The sequence below is a fragment of the Linepithema humile genome, chromosome 3 (genome assembly GCF_040581485.1).
Source record: "Linepithema humile isolate Giens D197 chromosome 3, Lhum_UNIL_v1.0, whole genome shotgun sequence".
Classification (NCBI taxonomy): domain Eukaryota; kingdom Metazoa; phylum Arthropoda; class Insecta; order Hymenoptera; family Formicidae; genus Linepithema; species Linepithema humile.
Genome location: NC_090130.1, coordinates 18971744 through 18997554, shown reverse-complemented (window position 1 = coordinate 18997554; position 25811 = coordinate 18971744). Strand labels below are relative to the sequence as shown.

General features: G+C 33.6%; 2 protein-coding genes across 2 annotated transcripts; both read right to left on the bottom strand.

The window, feature by feature from the left end:
• Positions 1 to 222: 222 nt before the first annotated feature.
• On the bottom strand, positions 223 to 3127 carry LOC105677874 (uncharacterized). Its single transcript, XM_012376755.2, has 2 exons — positions 1308 to 3127; positions 223 to 1162 (listed from the first exon to the last, which is right to left on the bottom strand). The coding sequence occupies exon 1, from the start codon at positions 2844 to 2846 to the stop codon at positions 1317 to 1319; it is 1530 nt and encodes a 509-aa protein (XP_012232178.1). The 5' UTR covers positions 2847 to 3127; the 3' UTR covers positions 223 to 1162; positions 1308 to 1316.
• Positions 3128 to 12706: 9579 nt separating this feature from the next.
• On the bottom strand, positions 12707 to 14337 carry LOC136999028 (uncharacterized). The gene is made up of 3 exons (XM_067352424.1): positions 14232 to 14337; positions 13052 to 13645; positions 12707 to 12810 (listed from the first exon to the last, which is right to left on the bottom strand). Exons 1-3 carry the CDS (start codon positions 14335 to 14337, stop codon positions 12707 to 12709), a joined length of 804 nt encoding a protein of 267 aa, XP_067208525.1.
• Between the last annotated feature and the right edge of the window lie 11474 nt (positions 14338 to 25811).

The following is a 25811-nucleotide window of genomic DNA, read 5'->3' as shown; positions in this document are numbered from 1 at the left end:
AATGAAAATAATTAAATGTTGCGCAGAAAGTGAGTTTCTGAAAAATTAACCTTTGCAGTACTTTAAAGCGAAATATAACTGGAAATATTGAAGAAAAAATAACATAGATTTTTTTTATATTGCAAAAAATGTTATATAATTCGAAACTTACAGTAATTGAGAAAATTTTTAATTACATAAAATTAAAGAAAAAAAAAAAAACACAACAAAAAATAAAAACAAATATATTTTAAATGACGTACGTAATTTAAATTAAATTATATACGGAAATAAAATTATTCTTTGTAGTCTAACATTAAAAAAAAATTTTTTTTAACAGCGTACAGAATATTAGCATTTATCCAATATTCATCCAAGTTTCTATTTAATATTATCTTTCTAATTATGAATTTAAATTATTACATGCGCGCAAATCATCCAAATATGTGTCATTTCTATAAGTAAATTTCAAGTGACGGGAACTAAATAAACATGCAAACAATTATTACGCTATTTAGTTGAATATATAAAAATTTTTTAAATGTGCATTATATAAAAATAATAAAATGGCACAATTTTTTAGATGTTTGTAATACTTTAAAGAATTCGCACACTATTTATATATATTCTTACATTATATATATAATATGTTTAATTTTATTAACATTTTATTAAGTTTTTTTACTATTATTCCTATTATTCTCACTTTTATTTCTATCTTTTAATTAACTTCTTTTATCTTAATTAACTTAACTAAGGTTAATTTATCTTTTAATCTTCAAATAACTATACATTTTTAAACAAACATAAGATTAAAAATTACTTTAAGTAGTTTTAATCCATACAAATATATTAAAAATGAATAATTGAAAAAACATGTCAGTAAATATTAAAAGAACTAATTGATTGTCCAATAAGTAATTAAATTATCATTGTGTTATTAACCAAAGAAATAAAAAATTAATAAATGATATAACATAATGTTATAATACAAAAGTTTTAAAACAAATCTTTTTAAATCGTTATCGACCTTTTAAACCATGTGTTTTTTTAATCATCTATTTTCAGAATTAAGTCATTTTTTTCGTGTACTTTAGATTTCTTAAATCAGGATTGCTTTCGTCGATTGTAGTCCTACTTGAACGCTGTTACTATCACTCCCATTGTTAAACTCTGGATAAACCTATGTAAAGAATTTAATATTTATGAAAAACAAATTGTCTGGTTATTGCTCTTTTCACTACATATTTATTAAATTAAATGCAATTTGAAAAATATTAATTATACACATAAATATTGACAATAATATTAATAAAACAAATTATTACTTGTTTTCTTCAGTTTGGCTGGCTTCCTGAAGGTCCAGCTATGTCATGCGTTCTCTGTGTACTTGTCAGCCTGTTCGGATGTGTAGTTGCAATGTGACGATCGAAATACCATAACGGAATGTTAAGAGATATTTTGCTGCGACAAATATTACATTGCACCTCAAAATCACTACTTTGTGTATAGTATTTCCTTTCCCAGCCACTCTTGCGAAATGATGTGTTAAGAAAAGACTCAAAAGAATGATCGTCCAAGTGCGTTGTTAAAAAATCATAAATACACTCAACAACTTTATCACAGCAACGACATTGTAAGTAATATGAAGTAAAATACGTGAAGTACATCCATGGATATGTGTGTTCGTGTGCTGCTTCATGATTGTATGTTTCTTCATGCTCTTTTTTTACGTGTTCAGTAAAGTTTGTTGTATTGACGTAACAAGATTGAAAGTTGCAAAATCGGCACTTTGCTTGAAAATCCTGCAACGTATAATTTTGGTCCAGTTTTTCCTTATTTTTTGTTGAGATATTCAAGTGCAATTTTTCCAGATGATTTTCAATTATATGATCAGACAATACAGAATTAATATTAATGGTTATGTTTTTGCAACAAATAGTACACTTGAACTCTGTAGTGTCATCACTTTGTATAAAATATTTCATCATCCAAGGATTATCTATAAAATTACGTAGTTCTTCTTCAGAATGCTTCTGTAACATATGTGTCGTTGTAGATTCACGATCAACCAGAAAGAATTCATCACATATGAGACATTCTGAGTATAGTATCTTTTTATCGGAAATATATTCAAACGAATACTTAAAATACATCCATGGTTTTTGATCTATGTGTTCGTTTTCCCATTCCAAGATTGCTTTATGCTTTTCGTCTATGTGCACAAGAAGGAGTACATGAGAAATATAATGACATTCAAAGGTGCAATTTTGCGATTTGCATCTTGCTCGAAAATTCGGCAATTTTGAATAATATTCCCACATGTTTTCTTTAACTTCAATAACCTTTGAATTGCAAACGGATATTGAGGAATGAACTACGTCGCGTGTTTCTTGCGCATATCTTAATTCTTCCGAATGATTAATTACTATATGATTACTTAAATTCTTTTTGAGAATCATACTATATTTGCCGGAACACTCGTTACATTTCAATTGGAAATCACTACTTTTCTTAAAATATTTCCATATCCAAGCGTGAAGTACGTAATTCTTCACTTCGTTAAAATGCTTCTGGTGTAGATGAGATGCTAAAGATTGAAAATCAGGTTGAAAATTTTGACGACAGAGAAGACATTGTGAGGTCGAAGTATCGTTGTACTTGAAGCATATCCATGGCCATTCTTGTCGTCCTTTACATGTTTCTTCGTATTTGAATATTTCAGGATGTCTATCTTTTGTATGTTCACGAAATTTTGGATCGACGTAAATATATTTTTGTCTGCAAATCCTGCATTTTGCTTGATAATCCGACACTTTCTCGCAATATTGCCACACGTTTTCTTTCGTTACTTTAATTTCTGACATTGTGTCCGTTTCAACTTACAGGACGCAGATAACTGAGTACGGTACAGGAGGACGAAGAAATACGTATAGTTTTCCATTTCAATGTAAATATTAATATGTCAGTTAAACGTATCTAATAAATAACAGGAGATACGGTAGCATCTCATTCGTCAACTTTTATGATAATAACAATGCTGTGTAGGACGTGTTACAAGGTATCCATTAAATAAATAATGTTTTAAAAAATATTATATATTTAATTATTTACTTATATAAAATAGTAGCGATATTAAATAATACTAATCAAAGAAATACGCGTAGTTGGCCGAATTTACTGATAAAAACAATTGTTACATTGATTATAGCAATATAAAATTGCGCATTTATTTCCGAATCTTTTAATACATTGTCTCAATTTATTATGGAATATAATATCATAATCTTAGCTTGGAAGTTTCTTAATGATTTATAAAATATTTTGTTAAGTTTGCTGCTTAAACATCATCAATTTATTTGTACATATTTTATTTATAAGTTTTTTACCTCTCTCGCCATTTAAAGTTTTTGATATAAAGTAAAAATAGAAGTAGAAAAAATAGAAGTAGATAAAAATACTTTTTAATTATAAGTTGCAATTTTAAAAGAAATTGAAGTAACCAAACATCGTAAATCAAAAACAAGCTAAGAAAATTGGAATAAACTTGGAACGGAATAACAAATCAATTTTATTAATTTACATTGTTATATTATCATTACATTCCACTTGCAAGTGACGCAAGCATAACAAAAGTGCATGAAATTATAAATCTTTCTCATGAAAGATATTGCATATTGTTGTATTATGAGTCACATCAGAGATTCACATTAGATTATGCTTCAGAGAATAAATTTACAAAAAATTAAAATCATACCAATTATATAATTTCAATTTTAATACATTTTGTTCTGAAAATTCAAATTTTATTCTTTAATTTGCAATCTATTCATTTGTTCATTATCTAACTTGAAAAATGTTTTAAACAAAATATGGAATAAAACATTTGAAGAAAAATAATGAAATATTTGTCTTCATCTATGCTATTTCATCTTTTCCGCAATGAGGTTTGTGTGCAATATATTGATGTTAATGTTAATTTATTACGTTATTTATAATTTATAATTTATAATATCACACATACAATAAAACGAAAGGACGAAACAAAGACCGTGCATTTGTCTGAAATTTTTGACAAGTTGCATTTTATTTGCATATGTAATGGTTTTATAATTGGATGCATATGTAATGATTTTTTTTTCTTTTTTTGACATGTAGAAATAATATTTGCAAAAAAGATTTAATATTATAATTTTTTTGTATAATTACGAATCCTCATAAACATATCGATATTACTATTTTATAATAAAAAATTGATAAAAATAAAAAATATTGACTTTTACTTAATTACGCCTGCATTTTTGAATAGCTTACTAAAGAAAATTTTTATTGTGATCATTTTTCGAAAAAATTTTTTTTTACAAATATTGTATGATTTTTTTATACGAATATTATATATTATATATGCATTAATCTTTGTATTTGGATCGAAACAAGATAACTACAATTACGATTATTAGAATCATTAATTCTGATATAAAAAAGCATCAATAATGCCCGATTCCACCAACGTAGATTAACTTAAATCTCGGTCAACTTACTCTTCACCTTTTTCTAATTCTTAGAACTTTTTATTGTTTTAAAAATTTTTATTTATTTATATTTAAAAATTTGTATTGTGATTATTTTTCGGAAAAATCTCTTTTTACAGAAAATTGCATCTTTTTTTACGAATATTATATACTATTTATGCATTAATCCTCATATTATGACCAAAATAAGAAACCTACGATTCCGATTATGTGAACCAGTCATTATGATATAAAAAAGCATCGGTATCGAAAAAGACACCAAATCAAATAAATCGTTGTTACACTTGATGCATCTTATGCAAAATTTCATTGCGTTTAACTATTTTGATAAATAATATTTTGTGGAGTATTCTAGAAACAGTTTTTGAGAATCGTAGAAGAGCCGTCGTGAATCTCGATAACCGCTGTTGATCATAATAAAATGCGGCCTGTAAACACGAGCTGTTACCACTGACTTGAGACAGCCTTGATCGTGGAAAGTTCGGTGTATGCGAGTGACTCATTAGAATTTGCTCCGTGAAAATAAAAAATATATATTATTTACTCGAAAGGGGGTATTTGTCCGCATTAAATTTTAAATAGAAAAAATTTCGAGTAGTGTCTGTCTTTGCGAATATGAAACGATTGGTTGGAGCGTATCACTCTCTTTGCATTGCTCTCGCAGTTACAGTAGTGTACAGTGGTCATCGTCCTGCATTTCAGTGATGTGCTGATCAAACATTTCGCACCTCGACTCCGCAGTCGCTGGCTCCATGCTTCTTGCAAATGTTCACCACTGTTATAATTCGTTACAAATTATGCACAATGTGTTTTATTTTGCAACATTCCCGAAAATATTTTGAAAAATTTTTAATCTATTGGATGGTAAAAAGTAATGGAAGTTTTATTTATTAATTTTTTATCGGGGAAGTATATGGAAATCAGGTCTATTTTTCTACAGCATTCCTCAAGCTGTTTTTATAAATTGTTGAAACCAGTTTATCGACGCTTTCAACGTTGTCACTTCGCTTCGAGTCGCATGCGAGATACCCGTAACACAAGTACACAAATTAATCATTTTTTAATAAAAACATGTAAGAATACTATTAATATAACGAATCATTATGTCTTTCTTTTCTGTCTTTTTTCTTTGCTTTAAAGTGGATAAGTTAGATTAATGGACAAAGTAACATATACTTTACAATTTAATATTGGAGTGCTTTGATAAGAATATTTAACTTTGACGTAACTGCAACTCATTATTGTAAGTATTTTAGCAAGTTTACAAAAATAACATGTAAAAAAGAAAGAACAAATTTTTCAAAATTGATTTTCTCAACTTTTGTTATTAATTATATACTTTTACATTTTATTCGTCTATATTTGTTAATTTTTTGTACAGGGTTATCTTAAACGCATCTTTACTAGAAAACAGATGTTTTCTTTTGCAAATCTGTGTAATTGAAATACAATTATCACTGTACTATTGTCATTGTAGTCTATAGTCGAATAATTTAATCAAATAATTTTTATGTTTACAATGCGGTTTATGAAATTAAAAAACGTTTAATAGATTCGAAAAGACTATCCCGCATTTTCTATAAAAGATAATAATTAAATATGTTGCATAGAAAATGAGTTCTGAAATATTAACTTTTGCAGTACTTCAAAGCAAAATGTATCTGTGGAAATATTAAAAAAAAATAACAGATAATTTTTATATTGCAAAAATGTTAAATATTTGGAAACTTAGAATAATTGTAGAAATTTTTTATTACATAAAATTAAATAAATATTGATACAAGAGAAAATAGAAATAAATTTCTTTCTCTCCAATTTCTCTCCAATAATTCCTATATGTAAGTTAATGTTTCTCGATATATGAGAACAATATACTTATAATTTCGTACACATTAGGTATCTCGATATGAGATCGGTGTACAATCTAACTGTCTCTTGTAAACAAATTTATTAAAAATTCTTTATGAAAATAAATTAAAAATTTAGCACTGACATCCTGCAACGGCTCTCGATGCCATTCTATTATTTCTAGAAATAAATTTGTTTGATATGACAAATTAAATTACGTGCAGAAATAAATTTAGTATTTTTTGTAGCCTAACATTTAAGAAATAAATTTTTTGTGGGCGCACTGAATGTTAGCATAATATAATTAAATGAAACATAATTTTGCTAAATAATTATTTACGTGTATTTTATAAGTATAAAAGTTTTTATCACACTATCATATGCCATTTACCTACGTTTCTACTTAATGTTTTTCTTCAATTATAAATTTAAATTATTAAATGCGCGCAAATCATTCAAATATGTGTCATTTCTATAAGCAAAACTCATGTGACGGAAACTGAATAAACATGCAAATAATTATAACATTAGCTAAATATATTGTTACGTCCTGATCAGACTTCACGATTCTTTTCTTTTCATTAAATACCAGACCTAGTAAACGCGGGACCAACAAAAACTCTTAAAGAATATTATAACGCCAGAGCTGTTTTTTTTTTTTACGAGACACCAGAAGCTTGAGCCTTCTCACAGAGAAAAATAGCAAGGGGGGCATGGATATTTCAAATTACCTTGGCCGCTTAGCGTGCCTATCGTCGTCAGAAAAATCGTAAAAGTCAAAACTTTGCGGTAGCTGGAGTCTTTAGCCGACTCCAGACATTCAGAGTAAGAGATAAAAAGAAAAACTGGCCATCAGCTAGCTATATTCTTGGATTCCACCTACGGAAACCGTAGCTAATAGATAGGGGTTTTACCGAGTAACGATCGGGCAATAACCGCAGTCGCACGCCGAGAAGGCGCTACACCTGATACGGCGCACGTGTTCAGTAGGTCTGGGAAACCGAGATGCATTAGTCGCACTCTCTACGCGACTCCAAGAGCACGTGATAGTCGTGAACTGTCAAATTTATTAGATCAGTGATCCAAGGCCATGCGAACTTATATACCGATTCTTAACCCTCCAATCCGAAAGCCGGGAATCGGGGCAAGCACCTCTATAAACCACCCATCATTCCATCGTATGGTCTAAAGACTACGCCCACCCAGACTTTAAGACACTGAGATGCACCCCATCTATGCTAATTAACACCAACCGGGTTACGCCACCTCAAAAACCTACCCCCATCGTATATGGACCCGAAACGACGCTACTCCTTATTCGTTAGGGCCTCTTTCTTCCTACCCCCATTTCAAGAAAGCTAATTACCTAAACCCAATCCTATTAGCTAAAAATGACGCCATCCTCTTCCGCACTAAAAATCTTCTTGCAAGACTAATTCCTATTCGATCCCCGCCTCAAAAACCTAAGATTTTCCAAATGGATCCATCCCAAGAAAAGGGTATAAAAACCCGTGTTCTGGCGTCTCCAGACATAGTTCTTCACGCAGTTTTTTTTTCAGTTTTTGCTTAGTTTCTTGAAACGTTTTTTGAGTAGTTCGGGCCGCGAATTAAAAAGGTAAAACTAGTCGCGAGTAATGTCACCAATCGATACTTTGCCGTGACCAAGCGGTGCATCTCAAATAGAGGGTCCATCGTCTATACAACACCATCCCGCAGCAGGGTGCCCACACATTTACAAAAAAAAGAGTCCGACGCCTATACAGCACCATCCCTCAGCAGGGTGCCCATTTGAAACCACCGAACCTACTCAGCACTAACCGAGGCTACTCTGCAACGAGTAAGTCAGTTTGTTCCTCTTTATTTTATTATTTCCTCTGTCCTCTCTCCGGAAGAATGAAACACTCACACATACACACACACACACTATTGTAGGAAATACACAAACAAAATTATAAACACACACATGCGATTAAGGGTTAAGTTTATTTGTATCAAAATTAAAAATTCAATCAAATTAAAATGTTAAACCATTAGCAAATTAAAATTTTGTTCTTTTTCATTTAACCACACCCTCCTCATTCGTCACCCCCTCACCCCTTCCCGCTCAAATTATGCACAAATTCCGTCCCGGGTAAAAGGGATTCAGTTCCTTGACCAAGGGAACCAGCGAGCGGTTGACCTGTCGACGGAGTAAAAACGACTCTTCCAGTCGCTGACCCGTCGCAAGTACTAAACGTGCCGCTCGTGCGGTCAGGCCCGTTCACATTGATCGCCGAGTCCAACAAAAAATTAACTTCTATCATACAAAAAACTAATTGATTATCGAATATAACTGATAAGTAATTAAATTACGGTTGTATTATAAATTAAAAATATAAAAAATTAATAAATACTGTAACCAATTATAACACAAAATTTTGTATGTTTTTAAATTGTTTTCAATCTGTTACAGCATGCGTTCTGTCAAATACATCTATTTTCATAGTTAAGCACACACAATTATTCTCGTTTACTTTTATTTAAATCATTAAAATCAAGAGAATACCGTTATCGCCGATTGTGATTTTACTTGAACGCCGTTACTATCACTTCCATTGTTAAACTCTGGATAAACCTATATAAACGTTTTTAAATATTTATTAAAAGGAAATTGTCCGGCACTTGCTTTGCTCGTTACATGTTTAACGCGTGAATTAAACGCCATAAGAAAAAAGTACAAAATTATTTATATATAATGATATTAACAATATTATCAATAAAGTTTACAACTGCCTGTTTTCTTTAGTTTGGTTGACTTCCTGATGGTCCAGCTATGTCGTACGTTCTCTGTGTACTTGTTAGTTTGTTCGGATGTCGATCTTCAATGTGACGACTGAAATACCGTAACGCAACGTCAAAAGATATTTTGTTACGACAAAGACTACAGTCCACCTCAAAATCACCAACTTTTGTACAGTAATTCCATACCCAGCCGTAGTCGATAAAGTGATCCGGTCTCTCAGAAAAATAATTCTCATATAAGTGACTTTTCAAATTATATTCACGATTAGACCGATATTTGACATTACAAAGCCAACATTCTAGGGTAGTTGAGTTAAAATACTTGAAATACTTGAACGACCAACTTTCTCCGTATGCTTTTTTGTAATTATTTATTGCCTCATACTTTTCTTTTACGTGTTTATTAAAGTTTGTTGTATTGATGTAATAAGATTGAAAATTGCAAAATTGGCATCCTGTTTGAAAATTCCGCAAATATATGAAATTCTGCCACAATTTTTGCGTCATTTTCTACTGCAATTCATCCGAATGCACTTTAATTGTATAATTAAGAACAGCAGCAACCCTTCAATTCTTATGTTATTGTAATAAATATTACACTTCATCTTATCAATATCACCACTTTAATTATAATATTTAAATACCCAATCGTTCCATGATGCATTGGTTGAGAATTGTTCTATAGCTTCAGAATGTTTGTCTGTTATGTGATTTCTTGAAAATTCTTCATCAAATGAAAAAACGTCATGACAAATTAAACATTCTGAGTATATTATCTCTTGATCCAGAATATATTGAAAACAATACTTAAAATATGCAAATGGATATTTTTGTTCATTATGTGCGGTTTTCCATTTAGAAATTTCTTTATGCCTATTATTTATATGACAACAAAGAGTGTAGGTGGTTTTTGAATTCATGTAAGAATATACTGGCAAAATTTGCAATGTACAATATTTGAAAATCCTGAATTTTGTTATAATATTCCCACATGTTTTTTTTAATTTCTGTAACTTTTGAATCAAAAGCGCATTTTAACGAAGGAATTATGTCGTGTGTTTCTTGCGCATTTTCTAATTTGTCCAAATGTGCAGATGTATGTTCACTTAATTTCGTTTGCAAAGAAATACAGTATTCATTTTGGGGAAACATTACTCTTTAGCTTAAAATCACAAATTTTTGTACAATATTTCCAAAACCAACCGTGATATACGTAATCCTCCACTTCTTTCTTCGAAGAATGCTCGCGTAAATGATGTACTAAAGATAGGAAATGGATGAAAAATATACACCACACAAAAGACATTCTGAACGTAATTCGCCGAATGTATTAGGCCGGTACACGTATTTGAAAAATATCCATGGCCATTCTTGTCGTCCTGATGCTTTTTCGTGATCAAATATTATTTTATGCTTTGTTTTTATATGAGTATTCTGGAAATGAGTATCGCGCACATAACTAAATTTATCTCCGCAAAACCTGCATCTTGCGTCGAAATCCGACAACTTTACGTAATATTGCCACACGTTTTCTGTAGTTACAATAATTTCTGACATTATGTCCGTTCCAACTTACAGGACGTTGATAACTGAATAGGATTCTTTCTATCAAAGAGTCTTTCTACCGAAAAGTGCGCGATAGAAGGAAGACGCTTAGTTTATCATTCCAATGTAAATATTGATACGTCAGCCAAATCTATCCAATCAATATCAAAAGACGCGGTAACATACTCGATTTATGTGGCAATAGAAACTCCGTGTAAGACATGTTACAACACATCCTATAAACAAATAATTTTTAAGAAATAGATATTTTATTACTTATACATAAAATAATAGAGATATTGTATATAATTTGCAGAGTTTATTGATACTGATAAATACAACTACTACTTTGATTACAAAAATATGAAAATGAGCCTTTACTTCTATACTTTTTAACATGCATAAAAATGCTATGCAATAAATTTATTTATTTTTAGCTTGTAATTAGATTCTTGCATAATTTATAAAAATTTCGTTAAAACTGTGTTGCTGAAACATTATTAATTTATTGGTACATATTTTATTGATATGTTTTCTCTTTTTTCATTATTTAAAGATTCTAATAAAATGCTAAGATATAAATAAAAAAACACTTTTTTTTTAAGTATAAATTGTAATTTAAAAAGATATTAAAAAAATAGACATTATAAATTAAAAACAAGCTAGAAAAATTGCAATGAACTTGCAGCTGAATAATGATCAATTTTATTACTTTACAATGTTATATTATTAAAACTTGTTTAATAAAGATAGGAGATCAAGGGTCAGGCTGGTTGATCGTGCCAAGAGTTTTTTTATGAAGTGATATTTATTTGACGTTTCGGTCAATGATTTTTGACCATCTTCAGAATAGTTTAAATCTAATGACAAATATAATAGTATATAATATTATGAAATCATCAAGTCGAATTTTCGGATAATAAAATAAAATAAATAAATTACATACCAGAATGAAATCTCAAAACATAATTAATGGTCAGTGTTTTATACAGTCCGTTGATAAAGATAGCTCGAAATACAGATTGTTAGTCATTATTGACGTTAAAAGACTTAATTAAACCTCTAAATTCGTTGAGCACATTTAAGAGGTCAGACGTCTCACTTGGTCGAGCACAAATCTTATTCTGAGCAAACGGCAAATTCAAAAAGGGGAGGATAGGTAGGAAGTTAGGAAGCAAGAAGGGGGGGGGGTATTTAAAGAGGGGATAGTAAACTAATGATATGACTGTATGACGCTGGTAACAAATCCGTATCACTTTGAACATTTATGCCATGTGACTGTCTCTTGATGAAAATCATTTCAGAAATTAATCTTTTGTTATAAGAATGCTCTATATCACAGATCTCTGCACCGTCCCAATCAAAATTATGATTAAGTCGACTGCAATGTTCCGTAATGACTGAATTTTGACTTCTCCTGACAGAACTTCTGTGTTCATCGACTCTAGTTCTTAATTGTCTTTTTGACTGTCCTACATAAGTCACGTTACAGTCATTACATGAAATCTTATAGACAATGTCATTGTGGGAGTTTTTTTCTGCAATGTCTTTATGTCTCTTAATAAAAGTATTCAGTTTGTTAGGTATAGTATGTGCTAATCTGAATTTATATTTTTTTGTAATATGTTTAATTTTTTCTGACACAATGTTAGCGTAAGGAAGAACAAAGAAACGTTTATTGTCCTCATCATTGACATCATTATCCAACAATAAGTGTCTGTTATTATATATGTAATATTTTATTCTCTCTCTAATACCGTTAAAAATGAAAGGTAAAGGATAACCATTATTCAATAAAATGTCAATAATGAGAACAAAATTCTGTTGATAAAATTGTGGATGAGACAAACCCAAGACCCTGTCTATCAGGCCAACTAGCACACCTCTCTTATGTGATATCGGATGTTGAGAGTGGAAATTTAAAAATCTGCCAGAGAAAGTAGGTTTTCGATACCAATTAAACATAAACTGATTGTTGCCTCGATATAATGTTATATCTAAGAAATTGATATTATCTCCCCCTATCTCTGCGGTAAATCGCAGACGATCGTGTACGGAGTTGAAAGATCTGAGGACATCCTCAATATGTCTTCTAGGAACCATAGTAAGAATGTCATCAACGTATCTAACATAAATCGGTAAGCTGAATTCTAAATTTTCCATTGCTCTCAATTCAAGATCCGTCATGACGATGTCAGCCAAAATAGGAGAGAGGGGGGAGCCCATTGGACTTCCAAAGGTCTGTTTATAGATCTTGTTATTAAAAATGAAAAAGGTTGAACTTAGAACAAATCTTATGGCACTGATGAACTCCTCCATAGAAAACAATGTGTTATTAGAAATAATTGGCCATCTGTTAACAATACCTGCAATAGCCAATTCCGAAGGCACATTGGTGAAAAGAGAAACAACATCCAATGACACGAGGTCCGTATCATCATCAATTATCTTATCCTTTAACATATCAATCAATTGAAAACTATTTTTTATGTGACTGTCAGGTTTAGGGATACTGTTATGCAAAACATTGTGTAGAAACATGGCTAGTTTATATAACGGGCTATTAATACATGAAACAATGATTCGAAGCGGACAGTTATCTTTGTGAACTTTAGGAAGTCCGTATGCTCGTGGTAAGGTGCCGTCAGAGGATAGTAAGGACAAATATATAGATTTGCTAATGAAACCTTTCTGTCTCCATCTGTTAAGGTGTGTTTTAAGACCATTAATAATCTTTCTTGTCGGGTCTACAGTCACAACCTCGTAAGTGCTCTCATCGGAGAGAAGCAAATTCATTTTGTAAAGATACGTATTCTTGTGTATGGCCACGGTCATGTTGCCCTTGTCAGCATTCATAAAAAGAATGTCTAAATGATCTTTTAAAAAATTTTTTGTCGATGACATCCAATTTAAGATTGATTTTTCCGTGGTGTTATGTAAAAACGGTTTGTGATAAAGGTCTTTAAGAATAACGATAGATCTATTTCTTATGTCATTCTTTTGATCCTCCGGCAGTCTCTCAATATTAGACTCAATGCATTTTAGATGATCCATTATTAATTTGTCTTTAATTCTTTTATTGTACGGAGCGCTGAAACGTTCACCCAGTTGAAGTAGACACTTGACATCATCGGGAATGTTTGTTCCAGATAATATTATATTTTATATATATATATTATTTTTGTTATATTATTATTTTTGTACTACACTTGCACTTTGTACTACACTTTTGTATTACATTTGCAAGTTATGTAAACAAAACACAAGTGTATAAAATTGTAATTTAATTTTTTATCAAAAATTGTTTTTATATTATATTTTCGCAGATTTATATCAGACTTTGAAAATTAAGATTTCAAATTAAAGATTAAAATTCCATAAATCAATTAATCTCAAACTTAGCTTACTACTTTGTCTTAAAAGTTCGAGAATTTCTGTCTCCAATTTACAATTTTTAATTTCCAATGTATGATTTTATTTAGAAAAATGTGTTAGACGTTACTCCATGACAAAGCGTCCGCGTTGTTCTCTTTGCTTTGCTCTCACGGTTAACAGTTTGCGGACAGTGATCATCATTATGCTTTTCAGCAACGTGCAGTAATTCGGAAGATATTCGCTCCGTACATTGCGCGACGTATTCATCATTATGCATTTCGACGCCGTGGTAAACGTGCTACAGTAAGTGTTGTTATTTATGGTTACTAAAACCGACAAATGTAATCATTAAATGGTGCCTTTTTCATGTTAAACCGACACTCGGATAAATCATTGGCAAGAAATATCGCGAAATTGTTGGTCTTTATCTAAGCTAAATTTTATCTAACATTTGCGCAATTTTTTAATGTTCAAATATTATATAATTTTTATTATATTTCCGGATTTGTTTTTATATTATTTCCGAAACGGGAAAAGTACAATTTTAAATATTAGAGCCAACAATTTTAAAATAAATCATATTGGCATCGAAAAAAGTGTATAGCATCGCATTAAACTCATTGTTGCACATTGATGCATTTTGTGCAAATTCTCATTGAGTATAATTATTTCGATAAATTTTGTAGAAAATTATTTTGTACAATATTCTAGAAACGTTCTTCAAATATCGTCGAAGAGCCGTCGCGAATCTCGACAACCGCTGTAGTTTGTCAGAAAACGTGACCTATAAACACAAGCAAATAATATCGGCTTTAGAAAACCTCGCTTACGATATTCATCGTGTGTATGACGATTATATCACAGCCAATCATAGCCCACTTTGTGGAAATCAAACATTACATTGTCGCAACTGGGGGCGTTAGTCTGTATTAAATTTTGTGAGTGGGAGAGATTTCCAGAACTTTCTGTCTTTGCAAATATAAAACTCCGTGACGAAGCGCCCGCGTTGCTCTCTGTGTCTTGCTCTCGCGGTTAACAGTTCGCGGACAGTGTTCATCGTTATGCATTTCGGCAATGTGCTATAATTCGGAAGATATTCGCTCCGTACATTGCGCGACGTATTCATCGTCATGCATTTTGGCGCCGTGGTAAACGTACTACGGTACGCGTGGTTATTCATGGTTACTAAAACCGACAAATGTAATTATTGAATGGTGCCTTTTTTCGTGTGTATGATAAATGTGACTTTTTACAACATCCAACATTAAAAGTAAACGGAACATTAAAGAAAACGAGACAATTGGATTCGAATCACATCCAACTAGACAGAGTTTGAAGATCAACGTAACCTCCTTTGCACAAAGGTATTATGCTTGCAACGAAAGAACAAATTTATCGATCTACTGCAAAACCTGCTGAAGCAAATCGAACGTCGAGCCATCCGGAAACGTTCAAGCCTTGTACACGATGTTGCCGCACATTTAGCGGCCGCACTGTTCCGGAAGATGCAAAGATGAACCAAATTTCCAGTATTCTTTCGTCTCTATCAACGGGGATGCAACGCTGTCCGTCATCGCCTTTGCTCGGAGCACATCGTGCCAGCTCCTTGTCCGTCACTCCAGGTTGCTGAAACTTACGTCACTCCAGGTCAAACCATCAAGGAGTGGCGCCGGATGGTATCTCCTTGAGAACAGTCTTTAATCAGGGAGGATTTAATTGTAACCACTTTTCAAAGTCGGTTCGTTCTTCTGTTGCCTCGTTTTAGCATCAACTGCAGGCAGTTTTGTGTGCTTATCCAGCAGATGCAGAATCATCTTCCAAAGATTCGGAAACGGCAAGCAGTGGCGTGCTGAGAAAAAAATGTCTGAGCCAGGTCGTCTGTGACAATAATTATCACTGCCCGCCGTCGGACGCAAGTTACGTTCCGATACAGCAACGGTTTCAACATCACTCTGCCCCTCTGAGATCCGGTAGTGTTGAAGAGTTAGCTTGTGCGTAAGTTAAAGTTCTCTGGTGGGGCAGGTGAACAGTCTCGAGAGACGTAGATAGCCAAAATTCGGAAGCCTGAGTGGAAGTGCGTTGAGCGGACTCGGAGAAATGCGGTGTGAGTCGAAGAGATCGGGAAGACGCGCTGTCTGTTCGCACGATCCTCTTCGTGAGTTCCTCGACACTTCGCGGCTGGATCCGGAGCGTGATTTGGCCTTCACGTGGATGCCTTTGCAGTCCGATCCTTTGGATTTCGCATGCATAGTTTTGCTTGCTTGGAGCAAAGGCACTGTTGCAATTTATATGCAATATAGAGCATCGTGCAACAAGGCAAGGTCAATTATATGACTGCTCACCAGGATGGCTCGGTTTCATCCCGCAGACGACGGCATCGTACGAGTGATGGTACGCAGCTTGAAGATGATCCGGCGAAAGGAATCGTCTGACAACCTGTCCATCAAGGTACTCAAATCGGCTGATAATTTGTAAGACCTAATATTGTCACTTATTTTTTTACCTCATTAATTATATCACATTGTTACAATGCAATTTCGTTCAAATTATAACACTCATTGTATCATAATTACCTACACTATATTATTTATTATAATACGTTAATGAGATTTATTCATTAAATGCATTAAGTGTATTAAATACCAATATATTTTCATCTGCGAATTTTATTAACAAATTAATTGTTATTATAACAAACGCATTTACATTAATCCTATATAGATCAAAACTGTAGATCATAATTAAAACTAAAAACAAAATTGTCATATTTTGCCAACAATTAATGTAGATATTACATTTTCTATATCTCTGCAAAAGTTGTAATAGTAAGATTAAAAATTACATAAAATACGAGAAATGACGAAGATAGATAAACATAAAAATAAAATTAAAATCAAATAATTGTAATTAATTCGGAACAAACAATTCATATACTTCGTCTGTACAGAAAGTTGATGTTAAGTTCATAAAATCGTCTTATTTTATAAATTTATAAATATGATTCATAAATTGAAAGCAGCACATTATAAGTGTTACGTCCTGATCAGACTTCACGATTCTTTTCTTTTTATTAAATACCAGACCTAGTAAACACGGGACCAACAAAAAACTCTTAAAGAATATTATAACGCCAGAGCTGTTTTTCTCACGAGACACCATGAGCTCGAACTTTCTCACAGAGAAAAATAGCAAGGGGAATAGATATTTGAAAATACCTTGGTCGGTCAGCATGTCTATCGTCGTCAGAAAAATCATAAAAGTCAAAACTTGCGGTAACCGGAGTCTTTAGTCGACTCCAGATGTTTAAAGTAAGAAATAAAAACTGGCACCAGCTAGCCATATACTTGGATTCCGCCTACGGGAACCCTAGTAGATAGGGTTTTACCGAGTGACGATCGAGCAATGACCACAGTCGCACGCCTAGAAGGCATGACACCTGATACGGTGCACGTGTTCAGTAGGTCTGGGAAACCGAGATGCATTAATCGTACTCTTCACGCGACCCCAGGGCCACGCGACAGTCGTAAACTGTCAAATTTATTAGATCAGTGACCCAAGGCCTCGCGAACTCATATACCGATTCTCAACCCTCCAATCCGAAAGCCGGGAATCGGGGCAAGCACTTCTATAGACCACCCTTTATTCCGTCGTACGGTCTAAAGACTACGCCCACTTAGATCTTAAGACACTGAGATGCACCCCACCTATACTAATTAACACTAACCGGGTTACGCCACCTCAAAAACCTACCCCCATCGCATATGGATCCGAAACGACGCTATTCCTTATTCGTTAGGGCCCCTTTCTTCCTACCTCCATTCCAAGTAACTTAATTACCTAAGCCTAATCCTATTAGCTAAAAATGACGCCACCCTCCCCCACATTAAAAATCTTCTTACAAGACTAATTCCTATTCGATCCCCGCTTCAAAAACCTAAGATTTTCCAAATAGATCCACCCCAAGGAAAGGGTATAAAAACCCATGTTTTGGTGGCTCCAAAGGCAATTATACACAATTAGTCACTCAGTTCATCAAGCAAGTTTTGTCAAGTCCTTCAGACAGTTTTTCGAGTAGTTCGGGCCGCGAAATAAAAAAAGTCGATACTTTGTCGCGACCAAGTGGTGCATCTCAAGTAGAGGGTCCATCACCCTGACGACACCATCCCGCAGCAGGGTGCCCGCACGTTTACAAAAGGGTCCACAACATCATCCCTCAACGGGGCGCCTGCTCAGAACCACCGAACATATTCAACCCGATCCGAAACTATCCTGCAACGAGTAAGTCGGTTCATTCCTCTTTATTTTATTATTTCTTCTTTCCTCCCTCCAGAAAAATGAAACATTCACACACACACACACACACACACACACACACACACACACACTATTGTAAAGAATACACAAATAAAATTACAAACACATGTGATTAAGAATTAAGTTTTGTATCCTAATTATAAATTCAATCAAATTAAAATGTCGTTTTTAGTAAATTAAACTTTTGTTCTTTTTCATTTATCCACACCCTCCTCGTTCGTCACCCCTTTACACCTTCCCTCTCAAATTGCGCACAAAGGTTCCGTCCCGGGTAAAAGGGATTCAATTCTTTGACCCAAAAAGGGAACCACGAGCGGTTGACCTGTCGACGGAATAAAAACGACTCTTCCAGTCGCTGACCCGTCGCAAGTCCTAAACCTGCCGCTCGGCTCGTGCGGTCAGGCCCGTTTACGTCGATCGCCGAGCCCAATGAAAAAATTCTACATCTATCAGGACGTAACATAAGTATATCTAATAAATTTTGAAAATGTTACTTTATATTTATAAATGATAGATTTATAAACGTATTTATAATTTTATAAACGTATAATTCTATGAATAAGGAAAGAATTGCGCAATAATATTATGTGTGCAATGTGTATGTGTGCAATAATGTCATGTGTGCAATGTGTATGTGCGAAATAATGTCATGTGTGCAATGTGAATGTGTGCAATAATGTCTTGTGTGTAAACGTACGTTTGTATTTTAAGTTTTTAAATGTGCGTAATAATGCTTGTAGGCAATCGCTCTGTAGGCAATCGGGAATGTCGGCAATTGAAGCTGTTGGCAAAATGTTGTGGGCAAACAAAGCTGTTGGCAAATGGGAATGTAGGCAGTTGAACCCCTCTCCTTTTTATAATTTTGTATTAATGAAGAAAAAAAAAAAGAAAAATACGTGAAGAGTAAGTTCCATTTTTTGAATGAGGTAAAAAAAAAGGAACGTGACATTAATAATGTCGTTTGGTGATTTTTTGCTCCCATGTCCATTGACTGAACGAACGAAGATCGGAGAGTGTGCGTGAGAGTGCTATTAAGTTTAATAAGGACTTTTAGAACTGACAAATCTCCGAATCGAAGTTTGTATTGATCATAATCTCGATCGTCTTGAAGATTTGCCACGGAAGCTTAGACCTAAGTTTATTTATGTCAAGTAAACTTCAGCGAAAAATTATACATTTAAGACCTTTATATATTCAGTCAAATATAATATACAATTCATGTTTTTCGTATACTACGGCTGCTCACTCTTTTTTGTTTTATAAAAATGTATCCAATAGCTGTAACACGATTAACATTTAACTATCTGTTTATTTTACGTGCACATTTTCCAGGAAGCTTTAAATGTTGCAGTAATAATTTGCATCTGACAGTTTTCCCGTTAAATATCAACATATAATAGCTGAGTTATCTTTTTATCGTTTCATCAATGTACTAACGGACAAAAAATGATGTTCGCAACGTGTAATCACCAGTTCATATGTTTCGTTTGCATTATGACATCACGCAAGGAATTATTGATGAAATGCTTTTGCATTACATTAGTTATGCCATGTGATAACGTATCGACACGCCATCGAGACGCCCAGCAGCCTGAATGGAAAAATAGTATGATTGCATTCTGCAAATCGTGATAACAACTAAAATTGATTTGCTACGAATAAACGACGCAGAAAACAATGTGTTGGAAGATGATCTTCGATTCGATCTACGTTATAGCCATTAAAAAACGGATATGTTGGAATGCATCTCTACGGCAATCCATAACAGGAATTTGCCTTCCATTAATAGGAAGGTTTTACGAATCAAAATTGTAAACAATTAATGGATATCATTCATTGATGTAATATTGGTGCTACACATTAGCATATATCAATTTTCTCAGCTAAATTAATACTTTAAGGAATAAGTCGGTATGTGCATAAGATTTTATATAGAGATTGCAAATGCTTTATCCTCTTATTTGTGTTAGCTCGAACAATACGCAATCAAAGATTTATGATAATTATTTCTCTACAAAAAAACTACATAAAAATAATATAAAAGTTATGAAAACGTGTAGAGACGTCTTTTTGAGATGATTGTTACTCCTGGCTACATTGTCATAGTCCAAGATGAATGGCGTGATTTCAAAGAAAATGCAAGGAACTTTTGTGCCAATTTAGAGTATACCGTTATATGCCATGATGCAATAAGAACGTTTTAGACAAAGTCGAGAACAGGAAACCCATAATTTTCAACTGCAAAACTTAACCTTAACATCTTTCGAGGTATGCTTTCATAAATCATACATATTCGATGTTTAGTCTCGAACATTCTTCGAGTTTATGCAATGTTTATATTTTTCGTTAAAATTAATTTGTTTAATTAATAACATGATAACTGCTCTTCAGAAATCGATAAGGGAAGATTTGAATATTCAAAGTAGTAGTATCGTATGCGTATATAATAATCCTAAATTAGCAATCTATTACGTATTTTAAATTTAAAGAAATAAATTAGCAAATAATTAAATAATAATTTTGTTGTGATTGCATATTTTTAGGAAAAAAATTTCCTCGAATTCTATGACAATGATACAAAAGCTTGCTTTCGCAATCGCTGAATTTTACGTAAAGTTGCATTGTTCAAATTGCTATTGTATTAGAAAATTAACTGTTGACAAAGATAAGAACATACAGTAATCAAAAAACACTTTTCTTATTTCTAGATTACAGCCAATCAGATCAAATACAAGCAGCCTGGGTTTACTGGAAAATCAGACTTATCGGCATGGGTTATTAAGCATAATTTTTCGTAATGAGACTACTGTAATACCAAAAGTCGAAACATACAGGGTGTCCGATAATTGCTGAATTATCTTTCGGGTGTAGGTAGAGCGGGTTAAACCGAGTAGAAAAATCTTTTACCATTTTGCGTTTTTCACAATAATTAATAGGGAATTAGTTAAAAAATGTCGGTCAATTCGCGCGAGTTTAAGTGCGCAGCGAGAAGAGAAACCCACTGTTACTGCCGATGTTTTAACGCTCGCAAAATAAACTGGGTGAAAACAGCAATCCTCGCTGTCGCGCTGCATTAAGATCGCTCCGAACCCTTGACTTGACGCGTCGGTATGCAGTTTGGTATCTGCATTCGGAGAATATATTCGCAATACGGGCTCACTACACAGAATCTCTTTTAGTCTATTAAACGCTTTTATTTCTTTATCGCTAAACAAAAAATGCACATTCTTTTTAATTAAATCAGTCAGGGGACGAGTAATCGTAGCATATCCCGACACAAATTTTCTAAAGTAGCCTGTAAGGCCTAAAAAGCTCTGCACTGATTTCACATCGTTCGGTATCGGATAATTTTTTATCACTTTAGTCTTATCTTCGCTAGGCGCGACAACACCACCTTCTATAACGTAGCCTAAATAATTAACTTTCGTCCGCAAAAAGTGACACTTTTTCCAATTTGCCGCTAATCCATATTCGCTCGCTACAGACAAGACCGTTTTCAGCCGCGCTAAACCTTCTTGACAATCACTTGAGGGTATTGTTAAGTCGTCCATATAAACTGAAACGATTCCTTTCGCTATTAACTCTCTAAATATGGCGTTTATATATCTTTGGAAATACGCGGGTGAAGTACTTAATCCAAACGGCATTCGCAATAATTCGTAATGCCCGTTGGGCACTATGAATGCTGTATATTTACGACTATCTTCCTCTACTGCAACGTGGAAAAATCCGTTTTCCAAATCTAGCGTCGTAAAAACTCGGGCACCATGAAGTCTGTCTATCTGGTCTTCAATTATGGGTAATGGATAGCGTACTTTCGTTATTTTATCATTCAACTTACGATAATCTACACACAATCGCGTTGTGCCATCTTTTTTCTTAACAAGTACAATGGGGCTAGCATAATTCGAACAAGACGACTGAATAATGCCTTGTTCTAACCATTCTTGTATCTGTGAGTCAACTATCTTTAGTTCCTGCGGCGCTAATCGCCGGGCGCGTTGAATCATCGGAACGTCATTCTTTACTACTATTTGCAACTTAATTCCTACGTCTTTGGTTTTTTCCGGCTTATAATCTAATATCATCTGTCGAAATTGTTTCTTGTAATCCGAATCTTTCACATGCTCGACTTCTACTTTGTTTGCTTCAGTTACAACATTGATTTTATTGACAAATAAAGACTCATTTGCTTCATTCTCAACTTTCGTAATACTTATTATTTTACCACCTCTTATTCGCATATCGACATTTTCTAAAAAGTCTGAACCAACAAGAACGTCATCATTCAAGAGCGCGTCTGCGACCACATGAAAGTCAATTTCGAAATACTCGCCGTTCGTCTCTATTTTCACATAAGTTCGTCCCAATGTGACGTTTTCAGCTGCACCCACGCCACAAAATTTAATCGTCTGCTTAACTAGACTCGGGGCTCCTATCTTAACATAAAATCCCGCACGCATGAGACTTATGTTGCTACCTGAATCAAACAAAGCGTTTACTTCATTATTATAAGTCTTAACAAGTTTATAAATTTTTTTAGACTTATCGCGTATTACCTTCAGATTGTTCTCTACCTTACTCTGAGCCGCGTTACAGTTTTTTTCCTTCGTGCTCTGTGTACAATTCGCTGCAATGTGTCCATGTCCGTTGCACTTGAAACACAGCACCCCCTTTTCCTTCAAAGGACATGCAGAACTAACATGACTTTTCCCACCACAGTTGTAACAGCGCTTGATTTTCGCATTTTCGTCCGTCTTACTAGCCTGCAACTGTCTTTTCCTAAAATCATCTGACCTAACCTTAACATTATTCGCGTTTTTATTTTTAGCTTTTATTAATTCATACGTGTCTAATCTCGCTTTTAATTGAGAAATAGTTTTAGCGCCATACAAAATTGTTTTACTTATCTCATCATCTACAATACCGTCAATTATATATTGTATTACCGCGGAAGTTTCCATATTTATCGGCGACACTATGTCTAACAATTTGTAACAATACTGATGGTATGTTTCGTCCGTCTTCTTCTTTCTTTTTTGCAGCTTCATATGCACCGCATGACTGTCTGTTTTGGGGGCGAACTCAGATTTCAATGCCGTCTTAATGTTCTTCCAAGTTCCCCCTCGTACCTCATGATTCACAAATAGTCGCGCCGATCCGATCAATAACCGTCTTGCATATATTGTTTGATGCACCGCCGACCACTCACATAGCTTCGCTAGCTCGTCGAATTCCTTTATCCATTGGTTAATATTTCTGCCGTCATCGCCGCTGAATTAGTCGATGGCGTCTTCAATGTCCTTGAAGGTTAAGATGCACCCTCTGCGCCTCATCGGTTTATCGTCGTCCTTGTCTTCGTCTCTCTCATTTGCGTTTATCACTGTTTCGTCAAATTCATCATTGCTTTCGTCGCTTTTATTGCTACTTTCAACGTCGTTATCGTCGTCTTCGTCGTATCGTCTTAATCGCCTTATCAGCTCGGCTTTTGCGCCTGACGTCTTTAACTTATGCGTCTTTAACTCACTTTTCAATTGTGGTATCGTCATATCGTCGTACGTCTTACTGCTCATTGCCGTCGTTATCGATGGGCCGTCTTGTCCTTTATTCGCCATCTTTTCTTACACACGCTTTTTCCTCTGATCCCGGACGCGAGCTCCCACTTGTAAGGTTTGGGATTACTGAATATAATAATCCGATCAGTTTTATTAAAGTTATGATGATAATGTATTTTTTTTAATACCGGAAATACAAATAAAAGAAAAAGGTGACTTGCAAGAAAAGAAAACACAAAAGGTATCACGTCTTTACGTCGCTTGTCGTGGTCTCGCACTGACTCGTCGCGTTTGCTCGCGTTTTTTGTTTGTTTATGCGTGCGCCGCTGCGCGTATTGTCTTTGCGTATGTTGCCTAATTCTATCTCGCGCGCTATTTGAAAGTCTTAACTGCACCGCATCCTACATAAATAATTATAATAATCACAATATTTATAATTTATTAATATGTAATTTATTAACTTAGATTTAAAATTTCCTGTTTCGAATATATTTGTTCTAATTTATAGGTAAGTTCTCAGGAAACTTTCGTACGAGTTAGAGGGGCAAAACGCAATATCGCTGTATCAACAGTCGAGGAAATGTTTAAAATGGCGTGTTCCACGAAAGGAAAACGTTACATTCTACTCCAAGGTGAAGATGAGTCTAAAGTAAGAGGAGATATTATATGCCGCCTGAGGTTGAAAGGCTCTACTTGCAAATGTGGATAGTTGCCGGCGTCGCAAAGAATTTCAAATATAAAAGAACCATTGATCTTGAGTAACAAAAATGTCGACAGGAATTATAATATAATCATGATAATTGATTACATATAAATAAATAATTTTCATGAATAAGATACTCAAATTGATGGAAGTTGGACTTTTGGATGCAGATAATAGAACGTCGGCTGCCACAGACAATGCAAAACGAAATTAATGTCAATAAAACGGAAGCGATCAGAATGGATCAAGTTTCTGTAGTAATTGAAGTGATGTGATGTGGAATAATAATAGCTTTCATTATTCTTGTAATCGAGAAAATCGTGTATGCTTATAAACTCAAGCAATCTTGACTACATTTTTACGCGATGTCTGAGATCGAGGATCGATTTATGGTATTGAACAGCTACTCGCTTCAATCTATGGGCAATTACATTCAGACCTGGATAACGTTTGCACTTAAGAAGGACTTTCGCTACAGAAAAACCATTGACTCAGCGTAAGTGTCGCGCATATAAAATAGTCATTATTTATATGTCCAATATTAAAAAAATTATTATATGAGTTAAATTTTGTTTTCACTGTTATTCTTTATTTTTCAAACTTATCAAGTTCAACGAAGTCGTATAATGAACGCTCTTAAGGATCGGTGGCTAAATATCAGGCTAGAGAATAAAGAACAGAACAAGTTCAAAACGATCGATTTGCATCAATTGCACTTGATTTTCCTAATACTCTGTTGCGGAACACTCATCTCATTTACAATACTCATTCTAGAGAATATAAAATATTATTATGATACGAAGAACGTTCGACGCAGACGTAGACGTTAAGAAATAAGCTTTGGATATATTTAGAGAAAACTGTACATGAATCTATATATGTAGAAAACCGAATAATAATTATTTTAGCGAATATCCCTCTCTGTTTCTTCACAATTTATTTCTATTGCCTTTCTAATATATACTAATTATTTTTCTATTATATACACAATTTATATTGCAGTTGTATCGAAAAATTATAGCACATGACCTTATAGAGTTGACCTTCACTATTCCAACGGATGCACTAGTTTTGCCATGACAATGTATCAATGTGCTATTAAAGCATAACATTTCGCAGATCGTGATAACAAATAAAATTAATTAATTTATAAATTTAAAACATAAGAACATAATAAAA

Bases quoted from the DNA above. Each gene is read 5' to 3' on its own strand.
- LOC105677874 (XM_012376755.2), bottom strand. From the start codon at position 2,846: ATGTCAGAAATTAAAGTAACGAAAGAAAACGTGTGGCAATATTGCGAG.
- LOC136999028 (XM_067352424.1), bottom strand. From the start codon at position 14,337: ATGCATAATGATGAATACGTCGCGCAATGTACGGAGCGAATATCTTCC. The intron at 13,646-14,231 runs GTGAGAGCAAAG...TTATTCTTAAAG, and splicing joins CTGTCCGCAAACTGTTAACC to ACCTTTATCACAAACCGTTT. The intron at 12,811-13,051 runs GTATTGTTAACA...GATTTATGTTAG, and splicing joins TTCGGAATTGGCTATTGCAG to ATACGTTGATGACATTCTTA.